Consider the following 27,511-nt stretch of genomic DNA (forward strand, 5'->3'; position numbering starts at 1 on the left):
CTGCATTTTCTTTACTTTTAATGAATGCATAAAATATTTACATACACCAGTCTATTTTATTATTTTAATGTCATAAAATAAACACATATCTATAATAAAAAGATCCAATTTGCATGATACAAACACAAATCTTAGTTCTTAGTCTATAATATTGTAAATATTAGAATACAGTTAATCCACTTCTTTATTGACAATGCTTAAATTTTGTACCTGTAAATAAAAAATAATTACCTTATTATTTGAATACATAGGGTTAATTTTTATTTATTTTACGCATTTAGACTAACATGGGAACATTATATATCTTCTGCATATTTAGAAAATGGAAAAATATGTAATATAAATATTTAATGTTTTTAATTAGATATATCATGAACTAAATGTATTTTTAATTTAAATCAATCACAATGGTTAGAAATAAATAGTCTTAAGAACTGCATCTATCGCTTTTATATAGTTAAGTTTGTTAATTAATAATAAACAGATTAAATATGAAAGAATATCTTACGTTTTCTCCAAATGGCTACAGGCTCGAATGAAAAATGAAACAAAGTATTAAAGTGAAAGAACGCAATTAACGTCATAATATCATATCATCAAAAACATTTTCCTGAACAATACTTTATTTTTAGTTATGTACAAATTCAAACATTTCGCTTTTCCATTTGTGTACGGCCCCTGAGTGTGAGTCTCGAATTTTATATCAAATACTTTGGCCAATTTTTGTCGTACCAGAGCCAAATATTTTGTGCTTGATTTTTTTTAACGAGTACAAAATTTTCCCAAATATCCTATTGCATAGAGACCAGAGGAACGTATAAAAAGTCACATTTCGTAATTTTTACAAAATTGAGTTCTTTAAAATTAAAAAATGGCAAAACATGCATATTTCTGTAATTTAAAACACTTTTGTAGTTGAGCGTTATGCTTATGACCAACAGCTTCGAAAATAAAGGGCTGTTAAGGACTTTTACGGACAAGGTGCGAATGTTATTTACAAAACTGCAATCTGATTTTCTAGATTCCAACAGAACCTTCACCTAAATTTACACCTATGTTCCCTCGATAAAAAAAATCGATTTGGTTCAATAATATGAAATGGGAAATATTTACGCCAAGAATATATATATATTAAGCAGATATAATACATGATAAGCAAGCTACAAAATGTGAAAAAAGACTTTTATAACACGTGGGTTGGTTAAAACTTCCTGTTTATAGATGTTACGGCGCGTGGGTTCGTGAATATTATGCACACTAGTCGATAATCGGTGAGCTAAAATTAATCTCCCATTTATAGACAGTAGACACGTGGCTTTTCGATGTTTTCTATTTTGAAAGAATGGAATTTTTGCAGCGTAGTTGAAACAATAATACCTGTTTTCAGACATTTTAGAAAGTGAAAAACGTGCACTATTTTTTTTTTTTTTTACTTTGTAACTTATCATTTTAAAATTGACATAAATTTATATTTTTGCAGTATATAAATAAGTCATCAAAAAATTTAAATTTATGTATTTAAGACAGTCAATTCCGGTTTAAGATTAACTGCGATAATACCGGCCAAGGTTAACTCGAAATTACGGTTAATATAAAGCCGGTTAAAAAAGAACAGGAAAAAGATATAAACCACTTTAAAACTAACAGAGAAATATTAGTAACAATTTGCTCGTATTTTTAGTTTATTCAGGAGAATAAGTATATTTCGTTATGTAAATTATATCGATATTTGAAACAGAATACATTGAAATAAAACGAAATAAACGGGAAAAAGTTGTAATAAAAAGAAGAAAAATATCACAAGAAATTAAAAAATGAAGATATAAATGAAAAGAACATCAACTGTTATCACTGCTGTATATCCCAAGCATTTTCCTCTTAACTTTTAAATATTTTCTGTAGGCAGTTTCGTTTCTTGTTGATGGCTTTTGATATCAATTTTTCTATCATTCGTTAGTTAAAATATAATATATATATTTAATAGAGCGGCATTTTTTATTTCTCACGTTTTTCTCAATATTTAGGTCGGTTTTTAAAACATCATATTCATCAAACAAACCTTAAATTTCATTTTATAATGTGACTTACTTACATGTATTAAGCAAACCTATTTAAATTTAACCGAAAGAAAAAAAATTACTAATTGAGTCACTATTTTTTTAAATACATTACATTTTTTAAGAATTCAAATTTTCTTGAAATAAAAAAAAACATTTTCCCCAATGTTACTCTACATGTTAGAATAAAAATAGGTTTTCTTAAATTTATGCATTTGTAAATATAAATGCAAATTCGAAGTAATTCTATGAAGAAGAAAAATTTTTATGTGTACCTAAATGTACCTGAAATATATCACTTCAAAGACCTTCTACGATTTCTTCCCCAAAATAGTATACTGAAGTTATATACTTTTCACTTTAACAATAATAATAATAATATATAGTTCCTATAAATAATATATTTTAATTATGCAATAAGTTTTACTAGAAAAATAGTCAAGTTATTAATAATGGAAATTTTTCTGTTCTTCGCTGTCGAGGATATACAGTATAAAGCTGGTACCTATAATTTGATTTTAGAACAGATTGGGAAAAAATAAATTCCAAGATTATGGCGGACGGATTAGCAACACTATAAATATTATCGAGCGTAAAATGAAAATTACTGTTCACTAGCTGTCAACTAAACATTCTCCTATTGGTATCTAACAAAAGCATCTCCAAGGTATTATTATAAAGAACACTCACAGGCACAAAGAAAGTACACAAAACTGTTCACTAAATTGAAAAACAAAGTTAATCAAAAATTAATTATGAAGATAAATAAAACACAAAAAAATCCAAAAAGCAGTGACTTTTATCATTTAATTTCTTATTTTCATTTGAAAGAAATGGTATCCAAAATTTGCTCACATGAACATAATATTTTCATGGCCTTTCTCTACAGTTTTAATGCTTTGAAAAAATAATGTATTTCTCTTTGATTTTTCTTCCCTTTCTTTTAACCGGAGGAGCCAGCTAAGAAACTATATCATTCAATTCTTCTTCCATAATTAAAAAATATTATTCTTACTGGCATTTGCTTTCGAGGTATTTTTTTGTAAAGGGGTAGGAAAAGATCACTAATTAAGAATGCAAGTAAAATTTGAAATATAAATAATTAAAAAAATAATCACAAGAAAAAATTACTTTGTCTGCATATTTTTCTCGACGAAATTCAATACATTCTCGACAAATTTCAATTTCGAAATGAAAAGCTTATTATTTCACCAAAATATTCAAATAATAATTTTTTAATCTGAAGAATTGTTATCTAAACATTTGAGTAAAATTTAGATACATGGTGAAGGTTTAAAACAAGTTCTATTATCGTTATAAAATTGATATTATTTGTAAAATTCTGTTATATAATATTACCGAAAATAATACAGATGAAATGTCATTCCTATATTTTGATAATCGTCTGAAATATTCACAGATAATTTTATGTTATCTAAATATATTAAATCGACTGAACAACTACTTTTATCAAAAAGCAAAATTGCTCTTAAAAAGGATGTCTTTTGAATACCTAATAATTTATTACACGCTTCAATGGATTTTTTACGATTTTCTGTCCGATTTTAATAAATTTTAAAAGACTTCAATTTTTATTAGATGGAAACGTGATGTTTCCATCTTAAATTTCTTAACAAAACTATTTTCCTTTCTATGTAAACAATTAAATACTGATTTGTCCAGTTCAGACAAATGTAGTTAGAGCGAAACTTCAGTAATTAAGTGTTTAGTATGTAGTTAATGTATATAGTATGTAGTTATTCAATATATATTAAATCTGAAGTGTTTAGTATGTAGTATGTAGTTATTCAATATATATTAAATCTGAAGTCAAAACTTCAAGTAATTAAATCAAAATTAAGGTTGAATTTCTAGTTAGCCACGGAGCAAAATTAAGTTATGTTGAATGGCAAAGGTACAGATTTTCTGTTCTATATTTTTATACCAGAAGCTTTGCCTAGAAACTATTCTTACAGCTACAAAGAAATTTTAAGTATACAAGGGATAAGTTTTTTAAAGCCAATTATTAAACACAAACTTGCCAAGTATGCACCGGCTAATTAACCACCACAGGGAGGCAATTGATATTACACCCGCACTAGAGGGGATAGACAATTACAAGCATCTAAACTATATTTAGGATTCGAACCCGGGATCAACGATACAGCAGCCGATATCGCTAATCATCAAATCGGCAAATGTAAATACTCGCTTTTGATTACTTTTGATGACATCGACATTTATTATGAAAAAATGAAATTCTTGGAAACATGATTTCGTTGCTGTCAGACAATTTCAAATTTCAGAATAACTAGTGATGAAGATACAGAATGCTACGGATACACATTATTGGTTCAGAAACATTTACAGATTGCTATACCTATACAGGGTGTCTTACAAGGTCGCTGCCAAACTTAACGTGCTGGTTTGTAATGCCATGACAAGGAAGATTTACAGAGGGACTTGCATCCGAAAATGCGAACGGCGACCGCTAGAGGGCTATGATCGCAAGCGTATAAGGGAAGAAAGAAAAGGACGTCAAAAGAGGTGTTAATATGACTTTTGTTAAAGAACATAGTTAAATCATAGAAGATATTCAAAATTCCTTCCATTCATCACAATGCATGCTTCACAAAGTCGACGCATGGATTCACGGACCCGTTCAAAATGGGCAGGTGTATCACGGGCACGTGCCGCCGCTTCTAAGATTCTGGCGACGAGATCCATGTTCGATGTTACGGTCGTCTTGTACACCATGGACTTCGCGGATCCTCACAGGTAGAAATCCAAGGAAGTCAGGTCGGGAGATCGCGGTGGCTATGCGACTGGTCCGCCTCTACGAATTCAGCGATCAGGATATGTCCCATCGAGGTATTCCCGCACAGTGCTGCTAGATGTGCAGGTGCTCCATCATGCTGAACTAGATGTTTCGGCGTGTAGCTGTTGAAACGTCAACCATGAGACCCGGCAACACTCTTTCCACAAAATGTCACATAAAATGTTAATAACGAAACGAGTCAGTAAATCGTTTCATCCTTCCCCTGGAACGTCTTCGCCTGAAATAATCACACTTCCCCATAAGCCTGCGAACCGTTCGTATCCCGGTCCCATAAGCCTCCGAACCGAACCTCTAGCTGTCACCGTTCGCATTTTCGGACACAGATTTCTATGTAAATCCTGTTTGTCATAGTATGGCAGGCCATCATGTTAAGTTTGACAACGACCTTTTGAAACACCCTGTATTTCCCATTTCCACATCACATTTCCCTACATACGAGTATAATGCTAATCAGCGGCCGAGTAGTAAAACCACGGAGAACTGGTAGTTCGACTCGGGTTCAAATTCCGACGAATAGGGAGGTTGCGCGAGACTTTTTGTGATTTTTTAAATTTTATTTTGAAAATTACGTATATAAAGTAAAGAGCCAGTTTCTTTCAAAAAAATCTTTCCCCAAAGCATCATTTCCTTACGCAGATGGGTTCCGATCAATGGCCGCGTGGTTAACATGCGAGGAATTCGAGCCGGGTTCGATTTTAGTCGAACGGAGTGAGTGTATGGGTTAGAGGTTCTTGTAGTTTTCCGTACGTGTAAAGTGAGAAGGAGCCAGTTTTTCTTAAAAAGTCCTCCATGAAGACATTGCTCCCTCTTGCAGATAACCCTCATATGCTTTGCCGCATTTAACTATTTGCCGCATTTAATCTAACCTAGCCTAACCTTTAGGCAGATAACCCTCGAATGCTTTGTCATAATGTAAAAACGATCCTAATCCAAATACTTGATCCAATATCCTAACTTTTTATTTTTGGATCCTAATCCAAAAATAAAAAATTATCTGTAACGCTGCCAAATGGGTTCGTAATTCTATAGTAATAATCGTCATATTTTAGGAAATCTTTAATTCGGAGAACTTCTGCCAGTCCATCTTCTCATAATATCTGATTTACATTTTAGAAAGGATATTTTTTATCAGTATACTAAATTTTGAGATTAAATGTAATGAATAAAATTATGATTCCACGTCGTTGCTGCCGTTCAGATTTAACAGTACACTGCTTACTTATATAGTCGATTTCGTCTTCAAAAATAAAATTTAGTTTTATATTACTAAACAATACTTTAAACTTTATACCATTAATAATATCAATAAAATATTTCTAACGCTATATATTGTTATCTCTCATACGTTATTTTAATTCATTATTTAGAATTAAAAGTAATAAAGTTACAAATGTGTAAAAGAATATATGCATTTCTAAAAATTATTATTAAGAAATACAAGTTTCCTAATGAAAACATGAATTAAAATTTTTGATCTAGTTATAATGTCTTATACATACATTGTTGATACATTTATCTATCTTGTTGTTTTATACAAGAACCAAAAATGTAATTTGAATAACTTAACATTAAATTTTTCTTGAGTAAACAGATAACCGTTGTCTGAATTCCCTCAACTCCGAAGAAAGTTCTGTACCAAGAGACAAATCTTCAATTCTTTTCTTTAACGACTAAGAGAAGGAAATATCAGTATTTTAAAGAAAAATAACCATGATATGTTACGAGAGAATGAATGATTATGGTTATGATGAAAAAAGAAAACATACTAAGCCTTTTAAATACTCCAGATATTGTCAGCTAGACGTTAAGAAGCGTCTAAACTTTTTTTTCAGCAAACACTGGCAGTTTAAAAAAAAGCGCCAAAATTTAGCCATTAATTTCAACTTGTCTGGAATTTTCCCACTTCTCTCGCAATGGATAGATGACTATTTTCGTTTTCTTTGGAGTGATGGTGACGTATTACGACAAAAATATATTTCTTGGTATTAATGACCTAAGATTAATGACTGCATTCTGGAAAAGGAACATTTGTTTGTCTATTTTTGGATTCAATATAGCTTGTAGCAATATCATTGTAAACATACAAGTTGCGATACTGGATGAAGGATTTAAAATAAACAAACAATCTGTCTTGAATAGGAACAAAAATTATGACGACTTTTATAGATTAGTTAGTTGGTGTTTAATTTTTCTGAGTATTTTTGGGTTTAAAGCATCTTGTAACAATATTATTGAAGCCACAAAGTTTTGCAAACTGAACGCATGGTGTAAGATAAATAATCTGTCTTGAATAAAAAGAAAATTATGACAACTTTGACAGCTCAATTAATAACGTTGAAGCTCAGTCAATAGTTCAACTTGTCTGCCTGTTTTTGGATTAAATACAGCTTACAGCAATGTCACTTAACTACACACATTGGCATGCTGGATGAAGGATTTAAAATAAATAACCTGTCTTCAATAGCATATTTACCACGACCGTAAACCAGTTTATTTTTGTTTAATTTGTCTATTTTTGGATTCAATGCAGCTTGAACCAATATTGTAGTAATAAAACAGATTGGTGAACTGGATGCAAGTTAATTATGAGAGGACTTTCACAGATCAATTAATCGTATTTGTTGAGCTTGTCTGTGTTGATCATGTCTAATCGTATTAACCGTGATTCGTGTTTGTCTGCCTAATTTTGCATTTAATGTAGTTTGCAACAATACTCGCAAAGATGTCCATACAAGATTAAGGATTTAAAATAAATAGGATTTAGAATAAACAATCTGATTTGAACAACATTATAAAGACGACTTTCACAGAATACAACTTTCAGCAGTGTTATTGTACCACACAGGTTGAGATACTGGATGAAGGATTTAAAAGAAACAATCTACCTTTAATAAGAAAACAATTATGACGAAGATACATAGTTTATATCCACTTTCTTTGATAGATCAGTTAATAGAGTTCATCTGCCTATTTTTGGACTCAATATAGCTTGCAGTAATATTACTGTAACCATACAGATTGGGTTACTCGATGCAGGTTTTAAGGTAAACTATCAGTAAGAAGAAATTTATACCAACGACTTTGATAATTCAGTTAAACTCAGTTGTAGATAGTGTTGACAGCTCAGTTAATAATAGACATGCTTTGAAACTATACCTTGAAACAATACTTTTTTAACCACCCAAGTAAGGATGCAGTGTGTAAGATAAAAAATTTGTCTTGAAAAACCTATGGTGGCGACGACTTAGACAGCTCAGCTAACAGTGTTCAATTTGTCTGCATGCCGCCCAACTGAGATAGTGATTAGCGACGCTGACTGCTGTACCGAAGGGCACGGGTTCGAATCCCGGTGGAAGCATAGATGTTTGTAAATGTATAGCGTCTGCGCGGCATGTGGGCACTCTTAATAATTTCAAAAATTATTTTTGTGGGCACTCTTAATGTAGAGTCTTAATGTAGCGAGTCGAAGAGAGGTTGTTGGTAGCGGAAGAGGGGTGGGAAACCCTCGGATCCGCCCTCCCAGGGTGCTCTCCATCAAAATTGAAGTCGGAACTGAGCAAAGACGTACTGTTATCTGTATGGTGCTCAAGGCTCTTGCCAATGTCAGACTCAGTCTTGCGCTCCCTGCCACGATGAAATTTTGATGTTACTATCAGACAAGTGAGATAAATCATAACAACAACAATTTGTCTGCATAATTTTGGGTTCAATACAGCAATATTATGCTGTATTGCAATTTATACAATTGTATACAGCAATTTATATTATTATTGCAGTTACACAAGTTGGGATACTGAGTGAACGATTTAAAATAAAAAAACTCTCTCGAATAAAAATAAAAGCACTATATCGACTATGCTATCTCAATTAATAACATAAAAATCCGCTAGTAATTTCATAAAGATCGGGTTTAGTCACTATTTGAATGGCTAACTGATTGAAGCAAAATTTTCAAAAATAATCTGGCTAAAAGAAAGGGATGCTTTCGCGGAGGACTTCGTCAGGGAAATAGATTCATATTCATATCACAAATGGGAAAAATGATAAAAATGCCCATGCAACCAGCCATCAGTCGGAATTTCAGCCGAGTTCTAACTACCTAGTATTCAGGCGATTTACCCGCTCGGTCACTGATGAGATTTCTGGAAGATGCAACGTTCTTGTAGACGAGCACGTTGGGTTTAAATGCAGGATCCTTCATGACAGAGTCCCAAAGATCTTGTTATATTATCTTCCATTTCTGCAGCATTCAAGCGAAAACTGACACGGAAAAAAAAAGGATATGAAGAAATTTATTTAACACATATCATTTATAACTTTGAAAGCCAAATTATAATACGAAATTGAACCGAAGCGAAAGAAATTAATCTATTTTCAAATTTAGTATTCTTTGTAAGAGTTTACAAACCCAACAAATAAGCCAAAGAAGTCGCAAAAATTTACGTGAGAAAAAACACATTGCAGCGATACAACAATAAACAAACAAACAAAGATACCAAGTCAGGAAACAAAATATCATATCAGATGTTAAGATTCGGAAACCGAAGGGAATAAAATACAAAGTAAATACTGTAGCCGCAACTGTAACAGTACAAGACTTCTGATAAGAAAATCATCAAGAAAAATGGATTTATATTTATCAGATTACGACAAAGTACACTATAGCCTCTTATTTAGAACAGGCATTTCAAGATTATTTTCGATTCTCCGGCTTGCCTCGTATCCGTGGTTACGACAGCTGGGTATAATGGTTAACTTCGCTGTCAGAAAGGACTTGAAATGCTTATGTAAATGTGGCAGACTATAGTGCTACCTACTTTAGAAGAGGTATGACTTAGTAGAGGATTTTCTAAGAGAACTGGCTCTTATCTTCGCTGACTCACGGAATCCATTAAGCCAGGATTTCTCAAACGTTTTAAATTTCGTACCACATAAAACACAGTACAAATTTATGTACCATCATGTATTAAAAGGGACGCAATTTTGTAATGCACCATTAGTGGTAGATGTACCTTAGTTTCAGAAAGGCAATGTTAAACTATATATTTTCTTTTAAACCTTATCAATCGTAGAAAGGTAAATATTGAAATAGCATTGAAGATATACAAATGTTGCGTTTAATTTAAATAATGTTGCATATATTTTACTGTTATTTAAATATTATAAAACGTAAATTAAAATAACAATATTATTAAATTAAATTTTCAATATTTAGCTTTGCGATGCTCATTCAAAAATTATTTTGAATTTTGATTCTGACTGGCAGAATACCCAGCGAAGTTTCACGGAATCCAAGGATTTCGCGGATTGAAAATCACTGGTTTATACTATGATATAAATCCTTTAATCTTAATAAAATGAGTGAAATTACAATAAAGCAGAGACGAACGGAAATCGAAAAAAAAAAAAAAAATGTTAAATACAATTAATTTTATTAAAACTTTTCTGCATTAGAGAGAAAACAATAACTATTCAATGGTCATTAAAAAAAGATTATTATCAAATTAAGGGAAGCACTGCATTAAAACATTCCCACAATTAATCGAGAACAAATGCATAAAATAAATTAAGTTAACTAATACTTAGGGAAAGGAGGGGGAAAAAGACGTAAAAATTCAGCTACATAATTACTTTTAAAATTATTTATATCGCAATGAACATAAAAGTATTCAAGCAGTAAAGCATATTATCGGTTTATTTTTAACATGACCTTATTAATTAAATTAAACATTCTTGTTGAGTTATCTTACAATATCATCAGATCTGTTCGACTAGTTTTACCGTGGGTAAGTAGCAAGGATTGCGCCTATCATTGGCTAACGCCTTGGGGCAGAATATAAGCAGGGCCGGCGTCAAGCATTTTATCGCCTCATGTAACCTCTGCGGAAGAAAATTCTGCCTCTCGATGCCTCCTTTAATTCTAAACATTTTTATTCCTAAATTTTGTTGCTTGATTCACCTATAAATTTTAAAATTCTGCCATCCAGTGCGGCCGCACCGCCAACCTTGCCTATAGATAGATGACAATGTGAATCTGCCTACCTCCGTTCCAGTTTTGAAGAGAAATGCTTCGGAGAAAGAATCCTAGGGTCCCCTAGGGCTCAAATTATCCAGTGGAAGTCTCAGTGTCATAGCTTGCAACTCATCCCTATCAACACCGTTAAGTCTAAGTCTGTCTTTCCATGCGCAACGACCTTCAGAATCATCAAGAGCATTAGATATCCCCGTTTTCTTGTAAAAAAGTAAGTAAAAAAGTAATTGAGTTAAAGAAGTGCAAAATGTATTTGGGAAATTATCTATCAAGTGGAAATGTATCATCGAAACGGCCACCTGGTGAGGTGCTTTGAGGGAACGCTTAGTGAGGTCAGTTAAACGTCGCTGAAAAGTGTCTTAGGAAGAACATAAATTTCATTTTAAGAGCTAGAAGTTATATTGATAGAGATAGAGGCAATTATCAATTCCATGCCTCTCACTTATGGTTTCAGTCAACCAAATGAATCGGAATCGCTAACACCTGGAGATTTCTTGACCGGATAACAATTATTGACTTTTCCACAAGCAAGTAAAAGGCTTCCTTGATCTGAAAACCGAATTTTTAAAATGAGGAGATAACAAGAACATTTACTTAACCGAATTTCGAAAAGATGGAAATCATCTTATATTCAGGTTAGCCATCAATCACGACCATTCAACTGGCCCACAGAAATTCAAGAAAAAAGACTACGGGTTTGATAAGCGCCTAGAATTTTACTACGAATGGGCATTATGAGAATGGCGAATGGGCATCCTAGGCGTGGTGGCTGTATCCGTACATGCACCGTCAGACTTCCGAATGGAACTCTCATTAGGAGACCTGAGAAATTGTTACGTCTTCTGGAACTTTCAACCAACACTTATGGAACTTTTTGTCTCCTGACGAATTTTCGGCTCCGGAGGATGTTGCGAGTCTAGAACTTTTTTGCGATCTTTAGACGCTAATATACTATAAATAAGGTGTTCTGAAAGTCTGCGCCGCGGTGAAAGCCAGCGCCGCGCCTTACTCTACGGACAGACAAGACTTGCATTGAACCGCCGGCCCCCGGGGTGCTCTCCATCAAAATTGGGGAGCGGAACTGAGCTAAATCGCACAGTCACCTGAATGGTGTTCAAGGTTGTTGCCAACGGCTGGCGTAATCTAGCGCTCCTTGCCACGAGGAATTTCGTGAGCTTAGGCTGACTACATCAGACAAGTGAGCATAAGTAACAGCAGGAGCTTAATTCTTTCCATTTGCAATAATTCTACATTGTTGCATCAGACTTGTACTCGATTATTCCGATAAATATTTTGCTTTTTGCGCCTGTTACGTCCCGTCACAGGATTATAGCAATCTTGTAGTTACGATTTGGCTTCTCAGCAATGGAATTTATTGGCGTTTCTTTTTTCCGTCCGCAACCGTCAATATCAAACTCATGAACGGGTGAGGAAGGTCGTATAATCTTATACGTCTTCAAGAAAAACGTAGATTTCTCGACGAAATATTGGAATAAATTAACAAGTCCTTGCTGGTATGTCACAAAATGAAACGATTTTCATTAAGCAAACAAACGATAGTTCAAATTTGAGTGACAAAACATCTACAATTGCCGGAGGAGTAAAGAAGCGAAAATTTGGTAACTTAGAAGGAAAGTTATTTCGATTTTGGTTTTACTTCTGTAGAAGTTAACAACGATGACAAATGTCTTGTCTGTTTAAAAAAATCTTTGCACTCAAAAGTATGCTTCCGAGTAAGGTAAAGTGACATCTCGAGACTATTTACCCTAACTCGACGAATCTTGTGATTTTTTTTTTAGTAGGAAGTTGCAAGATTTTACGTAAGCAAAGCAGTGAGTTCACTTAACAAGTGTCAGTTCCAAGTAATGCACAGCTAGCGTCTTTCAAAGCAGAGCACACAGTGGCGAAGTGCAAAACAAAATAAAATATTAACAAAAATCTGAACGCTTTCAAATCTTATATTATGCCCAAAGGGGATTTTTTTTAACGTTTTGTGTGTTACTTTTATTTATTAAATATCATGTTCTTCGCACTTAAAGCATAAAGTTCAGTTTAACAGGAATATCGCAAAACCATTTTAAAATGAGCATTTCTTTAGAATTTTTCGATACACAGACTCGCGCGCTGGAGATACAAATGCCTTTTTTTTTTTCGTACAGTGTTGCCACTGCTGGCTTAGGAATCGATGAGTTTGCTAATAAAAAATTCTTTAAAATTTTGCCAAATATGAAATACATAATGAAACAAATTTCAGATGCCCATATTCGGGTGAAAACGTACGTTATTTAAAATTAGATGCTTCTAGGTACCGTTGTTTTATGATAATGCGAGAAACATACATATATTTATGGAGATTCTTCATTGTTTAATTTCTTTAAATATAATACACGGCTGTAACATTTGGTTGCAACAGTTTGAAAAGTGAACCGACATTTATCGTGAATCAACGAAATTAATAGCCCTTCTGGGCTAACGGCCTTTAGGCTAAAAACCCGTATAGTATCGCAGAAGAGCTTATTCTACCAGCTATTGTCGTTATGCTTAATATTACAATAAGGAAAGATGTGGGAAAACTCAATTCTAAGGTACTTCTAAAAAATCCAATAACACTATTAGTCGAAGAATTCAATGTATAGATGAAGATCTCAATGGTCAGTTGATAGAGAAAGGTTATTAGTCGAAGAATTCAATGTATAGATGAAGATCTCAATGGTCAGTTGATAGAGAAAATGAACTCGATCTTTAAAACTGACAGTTGCCAAAGATGCAAATCATCCACTTCCTGCGCGATCGCTAAGTATTTTGTCGAACCAGACGTTTTGCTGAAACTATGATTCTAGTGCGACATATTTGACAAATTAAATATCTTTAATCTATTCCTACAAGACACTGTAAGAACATATTGAAACTTGTAGCAAAGATTTCAGCGTTTAGGAAAACGCTGCAGTTGTGGATACGAAAATTTAATGACGGGTGAGCTCAAAATTGTTTTTCTGCATTGTAAAAATACACAGTTATTAAAAGATTCGTTGTTCTACAGAAATTGCTCTCTTTGTATTGAACCAAGCTCCCTGACTGGTTCGCAAAATATTTTGCGGAAAATAATATAGAGTAATTTATGTTTTGATCCAAGACCCTTTTCATTCTCAAGCTCTCCAGGAATTTTCTTCGCAAGACCAAGAGAGTTTAATTGAACTATCTTACGACAACAGGTTGGAAAAAAAAATTGCTAGCTTAGATTTAATGACGTTCTGGATTTCAATCAAAATTGAATTTTGACTGAGTTCTAAACCTCTCCCTTTACGACATAGTATCCACGTGAAGCTGGACTTTCAGCTGTCGATCTAATAAAGAACAAATATCGTTCGAAAATCAGTGTGAAGCAAGAAATGAGAATAGCTGTAATCAAGCCGTCTTTCGCAGTTTGTAAACAGCAAAACTATAAGCGCGCCGCGTACTATAAAAGTTTAAGAACCCCTGCTATAACCGATTACAGTTAGTGTTCTGATGTAGAGCGTAAGTGTAGTGTATCGTCGAAGAATCGTGTATGTCTCCCTATGTCTTGGGCCAAATAAAAGATGAACGTTTAAACCAGGTTCAATTACTCTCTCTTTTGAAAAACTCAGAAGAACCAGGATTTCTGAATCTCGCTTGAACTGAACTTTGACGATTGAATTTCGTTTTATCTTGAAGTTTTCTTGACGATTGATTTGCGTCTTATCTTGAAGTTTTCACTATTACAGCTTCATTGGTTAGAATCTATGCACCTAAAATCCACGAGCAAATTAGTAAGATGAAAACAACCACTATGTGGACGAATTCATGAGTCCATTTTTAAATTTAAGGGAGCTGGCTTTCTGAATCTCTTGAAGAAGCTTAAAATTAGGTGAATACTTATTTTCAAAACCTTGGGCTAAAACAAATTCGAAGGGGAAAAACGCAAGGAAATACGGTATATAACCTGTATCTAATTTTACACTAAAAGTACACTTTTCCTCATCTTTTCATACCTAATTAATGAAAAATTCAAATAAACTGTTCAGATATAATTATTTCACAGATCAACAAATAATATTTTAATTTACTCAATTAAAAAACATACATATAATTGCTGATATATTATTTTGTCATTGCAGTATTATTATGAACTTCAGACAGTCTAAAATTGAGGATATTACAAAAATTATTGAAAAATAATCAATTCGCAAACTATTCAAAACATTTTACAGACATTTAAAAATCTTCCCCAGGCAATTAAAATTCTGTGCAAGATGTAGAAGAATAATCTAACTATTACTAACAACAGACTATTCTTAATATATTTCACACAATTAAAAATGTTTTTAATTAATTATTGCAACATTTTTGCTGTGCACAACCAGCTAATTTAACGTAACCATTATAGTCTAGGGAAAAACAGTTCAAAAGCAAACAGTTGCGACACTAGTGACTTCGAAATCACCATTTTTCACCACAAAATGTTTGCGCACTTTTCATGAATGCTGCCACTTAATTGTCCCAATAAAGCTGTTTCAACAGATCGTCAGACGATCAACGACGAAAAAATGGGTGGAGAAGTTTCCTTAATTAAACTAAATTGTTTGGAATACTGAAAGAGAAAAACAGTTTCTTCCATGTTTATTCACATATTGGTTATTACTCGAAAAATTATATTTCACATGAACAGACGATAATAAAAATTAATTAATTCTGCGAAAGAATTCTATAATGGTCATTAAACTGATATATGCACCTGAAGGATTTAAATATAACATCACAAGAGTAAAGAGTTTTCAATTAATCTTTAAATTACGCAAGCACCTGAAACGCACCGCGCACCTGAAAATTTGAATACAGTTTTAGCTTTCTAAAATTTTAACTTTTGATAGACTGTTTTCAGACGTAAACGTATTCATCTCGATTATTAAATAATGAAGATTCTTTATGTATTCAACGTATTTTCCTTACATTGGGGAAGAACGGCAACATCTACTACCACCAAATTTTGAAAACAAAAAGTATTACAATCGAACACGCGCATCTCGAAAGACGAATTTTTGAATTCCAAATTAGTTTTTTTTTTTTAATTTATTTTATATTTAATGTGAACTTAAGAAAATTTTCATTAAGAAAGCCGGAAATTTAAAATCAATCTGTTGCCAATCGACAAAGCGTAAGGCATTTATGTTTCAAATTCAGAAAACCCGGTTATTTAGAAGAAATGTGTTGCCACTTGGAAAATGGTCTTTCAGCCGCCCAAACGAAACAGTGGTTAGTGACTCTGACTATCGTACGAAAGGGCCTGGGTTCGAATCCCGAAGACGACATAGATGTTTGTAAATGTATAGCGTTTGTGCGGCATGAGGGCACTCGAAATGTGTGGCAAGCCGAAAATAAGAACACTTCTGAAATGGTTATATAACTATACAGTCTCCCTTTTGCTTTACAAACTAAATGGTACTATTTAAGCACCCCCCGAGCGCTCAACCAAGATAGTGGTTAGTAAAACTGCCTGCCGTACCGAAGGGCACAGGAACTTGAAAGATTCGGTACAAATTGTGTCGCCATATGGAACTTCATCGAGCGCATAATCAACACGTAATGCCACTTAGATAGCTTCATTGCAGAGTTCTACCTACATGTCATTATTGGTGTAGGAAGAAACTTGAATGGTTTTAAATTTTCATTGCTGTTGTACATGTACACGAATCGAAAACGAACCGCACTGTTAGTTTGAGCTCTTTCCTGAAGTAAGTCCGTGATTTGTTTCATCCTGTTATTATCATATTTCCTTTTGTAGCCCCCCTACTATTATTAATTTGAATTTTTCAAAAATCGAGAGAGGGAAAATTATACGAATAATTAATTTACGAAGGACGCGCTTATAGTAAGAACATAGCAAATGATAAGTAGTCATTGGATGAAATACTAGCAACTATCACAATATTATTTCTTTAAAGAAACCAATATTCCAACGGAAATATAGTATAGTAATATACACATCACAATATCTAATGATATCTTCATTTTTATTTTCCTGTAATTTGAATAAGCCCGTTCTTATCATTGTCTCTGCTACTACTTAGACCTCAAATCATTCATAAATAATTAAATAATTAAAGAAGATTAATGTGCAACTGCCTCAGCAGAATTGTAGACTGAATCACAGTTCGCTTTTGCTTCGCTGTGATTGTAGGTTCTTGTATTAAGCTGGCATAAAGTTCACAGTTAGAAGAAAAATATCCGGCGTCAAATTCGCAGATAGTTTGCGAGGATTGGTATTTGGTAGTAAGATGAAAACAATCACTACGTAGATGAATATATATTAAAATTTACCGGGAGCTCGTTCTGCATTGATAAAGAGGAAAATGAAGAGAAAATGTTTTAAATTTTCAGAATCTGGCGCTAAAAATCTATGAGGAAGTGAGCTAACTTGTTTGGTATAGTAGTTAGTGCTTCTAGATATAACAGCATTGGACTCGGGTTCTAATCTCGGAGAAGGCATGGATGTTTGCAAGTGCGCCATGAAGCATTCAAATTACATGGCAAGTCGAAAGTCCTGTTGTGTGTTTTTTATGGTGTGAGAAAAGGGGTGAGAAACCCTGACTGTCTCCATCAAAACTCAGACGGAGCTGAGCAAGTCGCCACACTATCACCTATGTGGTGCTAAAGACCCATGCCAGAGGCAGTCTTGCGTTCCTTGCTGCGATAAGTTTCGCAAACTTATTCTGATTAAGTCAGACAAGTGAGATAAGCCACAACAGCATTATTTGGTGTGATATTATGTGTGAGTTATGTGAGTTATATGTCAGTTTGCTGTATGCAATATTTGTGTGCTTATATCCTCGTAAAATTTAAAAAAAAAAAAAAAAAAATTCTCTAAATATGATGCCATTGCGGAGTTCGTAAATGGAAAACTCAAGTCCTTGCACCGAGAATACTTCAGGCAAACTTCTGGTACATTTTATATAGTACTAAACTTTTATGTAATAAATAAGAACAACGTAGAGATGCAACATCCAATTTTGTCATAATTTAAAAACTAAAAAAAAAAAAAAAAAAGGAAAATCTGAAAGGTGTTAGATTTTAAATAGATTTTAAATTACGTTCACAGGGACTTTTTTTTAACATTTCGTGTGTTACCTTTATTTACTAAATATAATATTCTTCGCACTTCAACCATAAAATTCAGTTCAAGATCAATATCGCAAAATAATTTTAAATTGAGCATATCTGTAGAATTTTCGGTACACAGCCTCCTGCGCTGGAGATATTCTGTACAACGTTGCCATTGCTCGTTTTGAAATCTTTGAGTTTGTTAATCCAAAATTCGTTAAAGTTTTACAAAATATGAAATCAACAATAAAACAAATTTCAAATTTAGACTTCCAGATGACTATATTCGCAGTAGGATTACGTCATGCAAAATTGGATGGCTCTATGTACCGTAGTTTTATCACAATGCGAGAAATCTATATTGATTCTATTGATGCAGACTTTTCATTATTTAATTTCTTCAAATATAATACAGAGCGATAAAATGTGGTGGCAACAGTTTGAAAAGTGAAACGGACATTCAGAGTGATTCGACGCAAAATCACAAAACGAAAACAATAGTCAATCAGGGACAAAGCCCCTTTGGACATTTTAGTTACAGTAACTTAGTACAGAAAAAAAAATGCAATAGTCATTAAAATCAAGCTAATTTTCTCTTTCTTTCTGAAAAAAAATTTAAGACATTGGATGTCAAATACTTGATCTGATTTGCCAAAAATCAAAGGCTATATAACCATTATAATTTTTTCTGATAGCCAAAAAAAAATCACATTAAATTCAAATTTCTATTTTTAAAAATTACAAAACTATTACTGCGTATCACATTAAGTGTATTAATCTTATCATATTTTAAAAGGAAACACTGCATTAAAAATACAAACAAGAAAGTTAGAAAATCACACTATTCGAAAGTTCTTACGAGTGATGTTTTCGCAGAGAACTGTCTAAAACAGTCTTTCTCAACTGGATTTACTCCAAGGACTGGTAAAATATTTCGGTACGTTCTCGCGGACCGGTAACTTTAATAATTCGACCCATTGGTACAATTTTTTCACATAAATAAATCATCGATCATATTATTTTCTAAACTAGTAAACTATTGTTATTGTAATGTAGGTGCTGTTGTAACAGCGGTTGTCGGCCGACGATACTTTGGATTATGGACAGAGAGCTGGATATTTCGCGGACCGGTAAATATTTCTTGCGAACCGAACCGGTCCGCGAACCGGCGGTTGAGAAACACTGGTCTAAAAGAAACCAGTTTAACCATGTGTTTTCCGCATCATAACTTTTCGGGTTATGAGATAGAAAATCCACCATTCATCCAGCCATTCTAAGAAAACCAATTTTATAGTTAAGGGGTGTTCCAGAAAAAGCCTGGGATTTAATATGCCCAATAAAATGCTTTGTTTTTAGGAAATCAAAAATACTTTTATACAGACTTACAGATTAATGTTCCAATTAAAGAATGAAAAATAATGTCTGGCATATGTCCTCCACGACTTGTTCTGCCACACCGCAATCTTTCGATGAAATTCTTGAACAGTGTTTCATACACCTGCCAAGTGAGGGTGGCTAATGACACAATTTCTCTTTAAGTTCTTTCGTTACTAGTCTTTCTCGGATTCTACTCGTAAGTTCTGAATTTTTTGCACTTTCAATAACATTATCACGCATAGAAGCGACATTTTCAACAGACCGGATGGATTGAGAGCGTGTGGTGTTTCTGTCGAACCTGTGTCTTCCATTTTAAGTGCATTTTCACGTCCAAAAATTGCACGGAATTCCTAACAGCTTGTGCATAGCACGTTCCATTGAGTTTTGACGGTAAAGACTTGCCTTTCCTTTGCGTAACGCCCCTTTGCATAAATGACATTGGTAAACTAGCAGTGTTGCCATGTCAAACCAAACTCAACATTCTTAAATGGAAACATTTGCTTTCTTTAAATAGCTTCCATTTTCTAAAAATAAAGTTTTTTTGCGGCATATTAACAGCAGATTTACGGGACCTATCAATTTTACGGACTTCGGACTTGAGCTACCCCAAAAAAAAAAACACTATTATTTTTATTGTTTTCTAATTTATTTTGGAAATTATAGATGTTAATAAGATGAATGACGAATACATACCCAAATTCATTTTCCCTTCAGCCCTTTAATACCAGAGTTCTGCCTAACGTATCTCTATGAATACCCGTCAAAATGACGGGACAGCTAGTTTCAGAGTTAATCGTTATAAACCAGTTTTTATTTTACGAAATTATTTTTCTGGTACAAACGTAAAAGTATTTAAAACGTATAATGGAAATATCATTGTATAACTTCGAACCAAATATCAACGCACTGCGGTTCGCCAGAGCAAGGGATACGTCAGGTGTGATTATCTGTTAGTCAGACGTGTACCGTAAACATAAAGGCGTTAGGCTCCAGACTGGGACGATCTGCAGTCTCCCGTCAATTCTTTCAATTCAATTCTTTTCAATTCGTCAATTTCATTCGTCATTTCGTCAATTCAATTCTTTCAATGTCAACAAGTTTTAAAAAAACGTTTCAGTTAGTGACAGTAGATTAAAGTATTAGATTATTAGCAGTATCATTATAATATCAAAAGAAAGTACTAGTTTTACTTTATTCTAACGAAATACCCTTCTTAAGTCATCATGAGTAATTTAAGAAGAGATACTGAACTGCTAGAGGATAATAGTTAAGTACTAGCGAAGATTACTGTGCTAAGTCTGTTAACATTAAAACTACCTTAACTTTTTTTATAGACCAGTATTACAAATTCTACCACACATGATGGTTATCGGTAGTTTTAATGTTGAGATTACAAGCGTTTTTTACATTAAATTAATCTTTTAATGGGCTATCAATTTCGTTTTTTCAATTAAATTCATTTTCGTTTGGCATTTTGCATCTGTTCACTATAAAAGTCTGAGTCACTTTTCCAGTTGTTGCCACCAAATATTAGAGCCCTTCATTATATTTAAAGAAATTAAATAATGAAGAATCTGTATAAATGTTTCTCGCACTAAACCAAGATATAAATCTATATATACAAAGAGAATATAAATATTCATATTTTTGTATATGACCTTTTGCAAATAATTTTTATATCGATGATTATGCATTATACCAGAGTATCCTTAGTCCTCTTGTTAGAGCTTTTAGTTTAGTTCAGTTTAGTATTTTTTAGCCCAAACAGGCAACTTCATCCAAAGGACTATTATTTTCGTTTTGGCATTTTGCGTTGGTTCATTATAAATGTCCGATTCACTTTTCAAATTGTTGCCATCAACTATTATCGCCCTGTATTATATTTAAAGAAATTAATTAATGAAGAATATGCATGAATGTATTTATGTTTCTCGCATTGTGATAAAACAAAGGTATATAGAGGCTATCAAATTTTGAATAACGTAATCCTCCACTCGAATATGGGCATCTAGAAGACCAAATTTCGAATCTGTTTTACAATGTATTTCATATTTAGTAAACCTTTAACGAATTTTGGATTAACAAACTCAACGATTTCAAAGAGAGCAATGGCAACACTACACGGGAAAAAATACCTTTTTTTCCAGCGTTTCCAGCGAGCGAGACTGTGTATCGGAAATTCTAGAAAATACACTCTTTTTAAATTACTTTGTGATATTGCTGTTGAATTTTATGTTTTAAGTGCGAAGAACATGATATTTAATAAATAAAGGTAGCACACAAAACGTTAAAAAAAACCCTTTGGGCGTAATATAAAATCTGAAAGCTTTCAGTTTCTTTTTTAAAGAAAATACGTGGTTTCCTGTATTGTCAATTTGATGGGTGTCCGTAAGTACAGTTATACAAATATGCCCGTAAACCTAGTGTTAAAAACCGCTGCTTTACATGGGACACCTTATACTTTTCCTTACCAGCAAAAGGTGAAAAAGCAGGCATAGGTATCTGGATCTTTCTGGAGTTCGATTGTCTCCCCAACCTTTACAATGTAAATCTGGCTTTAAGGAATTAGGTATACCTTGATATCATTTAACAGTTCCAAGACACTGATTTTCACTAAATTCTTTGAATGAAATGAAAATTCTGTATTTACTCGACACAAGTTGGATCGCTCTAAAAAATTCATAAACATAAAAGAATTTTCACATACGAACAATTTTAACAATGAATGTTTTATATTTATTCAATTCTTAAATTTTCAAGTAATAAAACTGTAATAGAAGTTTTTAATGCCTGTTCCAGTTTCATTATAAATATTGTAAAATGATATACTATAAATGTATCATTCAGAATAAACCTAGTGTTTTCATATTTTAAACATTTTGTACCACATAAAAAGAAGAATAAAAATAATATTTGTACCATCAGGTGCTAAAAGGTATGCCATTTTACATTCATTTAAATATTTTGCGTAAAAATTGTACCACCAAAAATAATGAAACCAATGACAAAAATCACGAATAATAAAATAATTCGGAATAATTAATACATTTCTATTGAATTATTAATAATGATGTATTAATTGCTTAATATTATTAGCAGAGCGCACTGAAAATCAAAATGAAGCAACGCAGAATTTCGCCTTCAATCCGTTAAGATTAGACCCCCACCTCAGGATATTTTCATTTTGTCACCTTGACGTACAGTAAAACTTTTATTCGTACTAGTCAAATAAAATGAACAAACTTCATTACGAATTTTTGTACGAAGAACAATCGCTTTGTTTGGAGATATCTATGAACAACTTTTTTTCACATTTGAAAATTTATAAGAAAAAAAACTCGACTGACCGATGAGCATCTACAACCTGCAATGAAGGTAATCTCAAGTGATTTCTCGTCAAGACTACAATTTTTTTTCAGAATCGATATGTCATCAAGTGTCAAGCTATGGTAAGAAATAATAATTAACATACAAGCATATGCATTTTTATCTATGCGTCGAACAAAATTTCTGCCCCACTAAAGAAATTTTCTATAATGTGTTTATTTTTAATTTAAATAAAAATAATTTATTTAATGATTAATTAAACGTATCAGAACCATTTGAAAAGCACATTAGTATAAAAATTTATTATTTAGCTATCAAAATACATGAATAACAAAGCGTAACCAATAAAAATGCCTTGTAGTTACCAAATTTTAGATTTCAGATAGAAAATAAATATAAATTGGAATTTTGTTCCTCCGCGATATTATTACTATTGGTTATGTATGTTTTGAGAAATATTTAGCAGGCAAAATTTAAAATTTACCTAATTGAGCAAAACGTTTTTCTTATTTTGTTTATAAAACTTTTTTTTATTATTTTGCTGATAAAAAATTTTAATTTTGTTAAAAAACATTTTTGACAGCAGTTTTCAAATCATGCATTCGTCCCGTATGCAGTTTGAATTTGAGACCACAGCAGTAAAACATTCTAGCATATCGCACGGGACAGCAAATGGGAGTCGAACCTGAAATGTACATAATTCAAAGCTAGCCAAAAGTATCCACCCCACAACCACTGAGGAAGATTCTATACGACAATCCAATATTCTTAAACCCTGCGCCAGCATAACAGGCTGATACAATATTGACAAAATGAAATGCATTACTAGAAACATACTTCCGCTACTTGCTACTGAAAATACATCGCAAACGCAATTCATTAATTTTTTATTTCAAATGCTTTTCCCCAAATTCTAACAGCTGGAAATCAAACACGTAAGAAATCATTAAGAGCAGCTCAGACAAAAACGCGAATTACTTTGAACATAAATAATAGTTTAAACTCAGGCTCATAAATCAATATTTATATACCCCTAAAACTATTCGAATTTAAACAAACTATTTATTACGGAGAAACATCCCAGCAGAGAAACAAAACACGGAAAGGTTTATATTCAACGTCCTTGAAGAGATTGAAGATAAGAATTGATGCAATCACCAGCGTTTAAGTTAGCGAATAGCTTTGCGTTAAGAAAAAGGAAGGAGCCATAAATATGCTTTCGGGTGCGATAGAATCTACAGACGTGTTTGTAATTTAAATTAAACTGAAAAATATAAACAAAGAATTTATCCAGTAATGTCTTCGAGATTTGCATTCAAAATACACGGAAACAGAATACGTAAACTCATTTGGAAAGACTATAAAAAATAATTTTGTATTATTTTAACAAATCGAATTCCGAAAATGTATTTATTTTATTACATAAATAAAATATTGTTATTATAGAAAACGTACAGGTACTGAATAATTTTCTTGTTTCAAGTCAAAAAATAGATTAAAAATAAAGTCGTAATTGAAAACAAGTAGATATCGAATTAAATACAGGAAATATAATTTCAATTCGTATCCGCGTTCCTGTAATATTTTACGGCTGTTTGAGGAATTTAATATATACCGTAAACGGTTAACTGAAAAAAATTGCACTTTTTATCCAAATACAATCGCAACGGCGCGATTCGAAAAACCGGCCGTTCAAAAAGCAAAACACAGATGTTTCCAGTAGGAGAGAAAAAAAAAAGCGCAAAAAAAGTCCAGCCGAAACTGTTTTTTTTTAATTTTCCTTTAGAATGCTAATCCTACCTGTAATCCAGTACGTCTGCATAATCCACACTAATATGCCGAAATACATTTCGATTTTGTAGGTGTCGCAAAAATTCCACAAACACTAAAATCCACACTCTGCGGTTAAAAGCACACCCAGTACGCAGAACGTTCGCATATCAACTCTAGCAGCGCGACTGAACGCCATTTGACGGCTGCGATTTTGGCCTGCGGCGATTTAGTGCCATCTAGCGGCCCGAGACGGAAACAGGTGGTTTCGATATTTTTTTAGTTATTGTTTTGCTCAACCGCTGCTTTTGAGATACCGTCGCATTGCCACGACCTCTATGTGAGCTCACAGTAAGGTGCAAAGGCCGAGAAGGACTGCCAATTAAATTGCTATGCGTATAATTACATAGCTTTCTGCTGTAGCGTCAATAGGATAGTAGGGAAGTTGTTACAGAATACGTAGGTTCGTTAATAATGGTTGTTACATAGAGCCTCTTTATATGTGGAGTTTGGCGAATTATAATACCGGCATGAGGCAATTTATAAGTGCATATTTTTAGCATTAGAAATGCATACAGCAGAGGCGTGATTTCAGCAGGACACGCATTTTAGAATTCAGCTACATTTTCTAAAAGTCCCAGTTAGATATTTACGTAGTTGTAAAAGTAAAGAAAAATTTTGAACGGTAAGACATATTTTAAGTAAATTAGGAAAAAATTTGCAATTCTTAAATAATATTTTTATTACTAATGCGAATAAACAGTTCTAACTATTTTCCCTAACTATTCAGTGAAGTATATTCCGGAATATATTCAAATTTTAAATTAAATATGAAAACGAATTAAAATTTTTTTAAACGTACTCAATCTCTTTCATTATGTTTTGTAAGAATTCTATTACTTTCATTTAGCATATAAAGTATTTCCCAAGCAATATGAATAGAAAGAATCTAGAAGCAGCTATCACCAGGTATTACTACTACGCGTAACCAAATGACTTTAATTTATATTCATTCCATTGCCAGCTTGGGTAAAGGCCTCTGCCTCTAGGTGCCTTTATCTTGTTAACTTTATCAGCATATTACAAATTAACAAACCAAACGGTTTAAAAGCAATAAACTAATTTCTATAATAATTTAAAGGCTTTATTTCAGGGATTTCCAACCCTTTTCTTTCAGCTACCCCTTTTAAAAGAATGGTCTTCATCGACCTCCTTACATTTTTCAGTGTAATATACATACCCCGGGGTTCGACTGGGAGCAATTCCGATGTCTGGCTAGATCAATATCTAAACGGACTCGACATCTGAGAAAAAATTAACAGTCTTCACAGTGACTAGAACCATCGTTTATGCGATGGTAGGTTCAGGCTCGGCAGGTGGAACCGTGTGGCAGGGATCTCTTGTTTGCTCCTTGGTTTTGCGGACGTTACATGGTTTTGATACTGAAGGTTGTCCGTGGGAGCTTGGCTTCCCTTAATCAGTTCTGGGGGACAGTCGATGTCGAACTGTGTTCTATGCTTCCTTGGTGGGTGGGTGCGCAGCCGTCTGCCATTAACTTTGTGACTTTTTTACCCAGACTTAGTGAAACAAAAATTGTCGCCCTGGGTTGACCGGGGATTGTGCCTCTTTGGATCGCCTCTAAGGGTTGGGGAGTTTAACTGTGCTAAAGCAAGCCATCAGCTAGTCAGGTCTGGGTGTCTCTTTCTTGTTGTGTATTGTATAATATACAGCAAATAACATAATCACAATACAAATAATTGCACATAAATAACTTAAAGCTAAAGCTAATAATTTGATTAAAAATACGAACAAAAGCTTTGGGAAAAAATGATTTATTTGATTTTTTTTATTATTTTGTTTTTAACCCAAAGGGCGTTACCCCAGAAGGATTATTAATTTCGTTTTGGCATTTTGCGTCGAAAACTTTAAATGTCCGTTTCACTTTCCAAATTGTTGCCATCAAATATTAGAGCAATGCATTATATTTAAAGAAATTAAATAATGAAGAATTTGCATAAATGTATGTATATTTCTCGCATTGTGTTAAAACTACGATACTTAGAGCCATCCAGTTTTGAATAACGTAATCCTCCACCGAGGAAGCCCTTTAATTTGGCATTTGGAATTTGTTTTATAATCAATTTCATATTTTGTAACACTTTAACGAATTTTTGATTTACAAACACAACGATTTCAAGGCGAGCAATGGCAACAGTGCACGAAAAAAAAAAAAAAAAATATCTCCAGCGCCCGAGACTCTGTATCGGAAATTCTAAAGATATGCTCATTTTAAAATTATTTTGCGATATTGCTGTTGAATTGAATTTTATGACTTAAGTAAAAAGATTGTGATATTTAATAAATAACGGTAACCCTCAAAGCGTTAAATAAATGCCCCTTTGGGCGTAATGTAACATCTGAAAGTTTTCAGATTTTTTAAAAATTTTATTATTAATTTTAATATATTTTTGCTACGTTTAATTTTAGAAATATAAACAAGTTCTTTCCGTAGTAAATTATTGACTTAGCTGAAACCTGCTTCCATCAGGTAAGAAGACGGGAAAATTGTAAACTTTGATTCTGTATAACTTTTACTTCGGGATATTTGCTTCGGATGACTTTTAAATTCTAAAAATTAGCTTACCCATGTGTTTTGAATAAGACTTGGGTTTGAACATTTCGATGTTTCTTGCAATGTGCAAAGTTTTCTGTTTCAATAGCTATATTTCAATGTTTCTTGCATAATAATATAAAAATCAAATGCATCGTAGTTCAATGGTCCTACGAGCCATGCTGAAGCAAATAAATTTTCAGGTCTTAAAAGCGAACATTAAACTCTTTAAATTTTGCATATGGCTTATATGGTACAAAAGTATATCTTCAAAGCAAGTTTTGAGTTCTTTCTTTCTTTCTTTTTTTTTTTTTTTTTCTTTGTATGAGATTGTGTTCTCGAATTTGCATTTTTGTATTGTCCTTTTAAGTTATATATGTGTA

At 32.9% G+C, this 27,511-nt stretch overlaps 1 protein-coding gene across 2 annotated transcripts in view; it reads right to left on the reverse strand.

Moving 5' to 3' along the window:
* LOC118183052 (kin of IRRE-like protein 1) overlaps positions 1 to 24,711 on the reverse strand; it is a 795,633-nt gene extending 770,922 nt beyond the window's left edge. The window contains exon 1 of one of the 2 annotated variants that reach the window (XM_085820807.1): positions 24,548 to 24,709. In XM_085820807.1, the coding sequence (XP_085676933.1) occupies positions 24,548 to 24,596 (49 nt within the window). In that variant the 5' untranslated portion in view covers positions 24,597 to 24,709. Of the gene's footprint in view, positions 1 to 24,547 lie in introns of both variants that reach the window. The other variant, XM_085820808.1, reaches the window with a different exon arrangement.
* Between the last annotated feature and the right edge of the window lie 2,800 nt (positions 24,712 to 27,511).

Source organism: Stegodyphus dumicola, chromosome 7 (assembly GCF_044657685.1).
Source record: "Stegodyphus dumicola isolate Sdum_Otavi_A_Nest chromosome 7, ASM4465768v1".
Taxonomy (NCBI): domain Eukaryota; kingdom Metazoa; phylum Arthropoda; class Arachnida; order Araneae; family Eresidae; genus Stegodyphus; species Stegodyphus dumicola.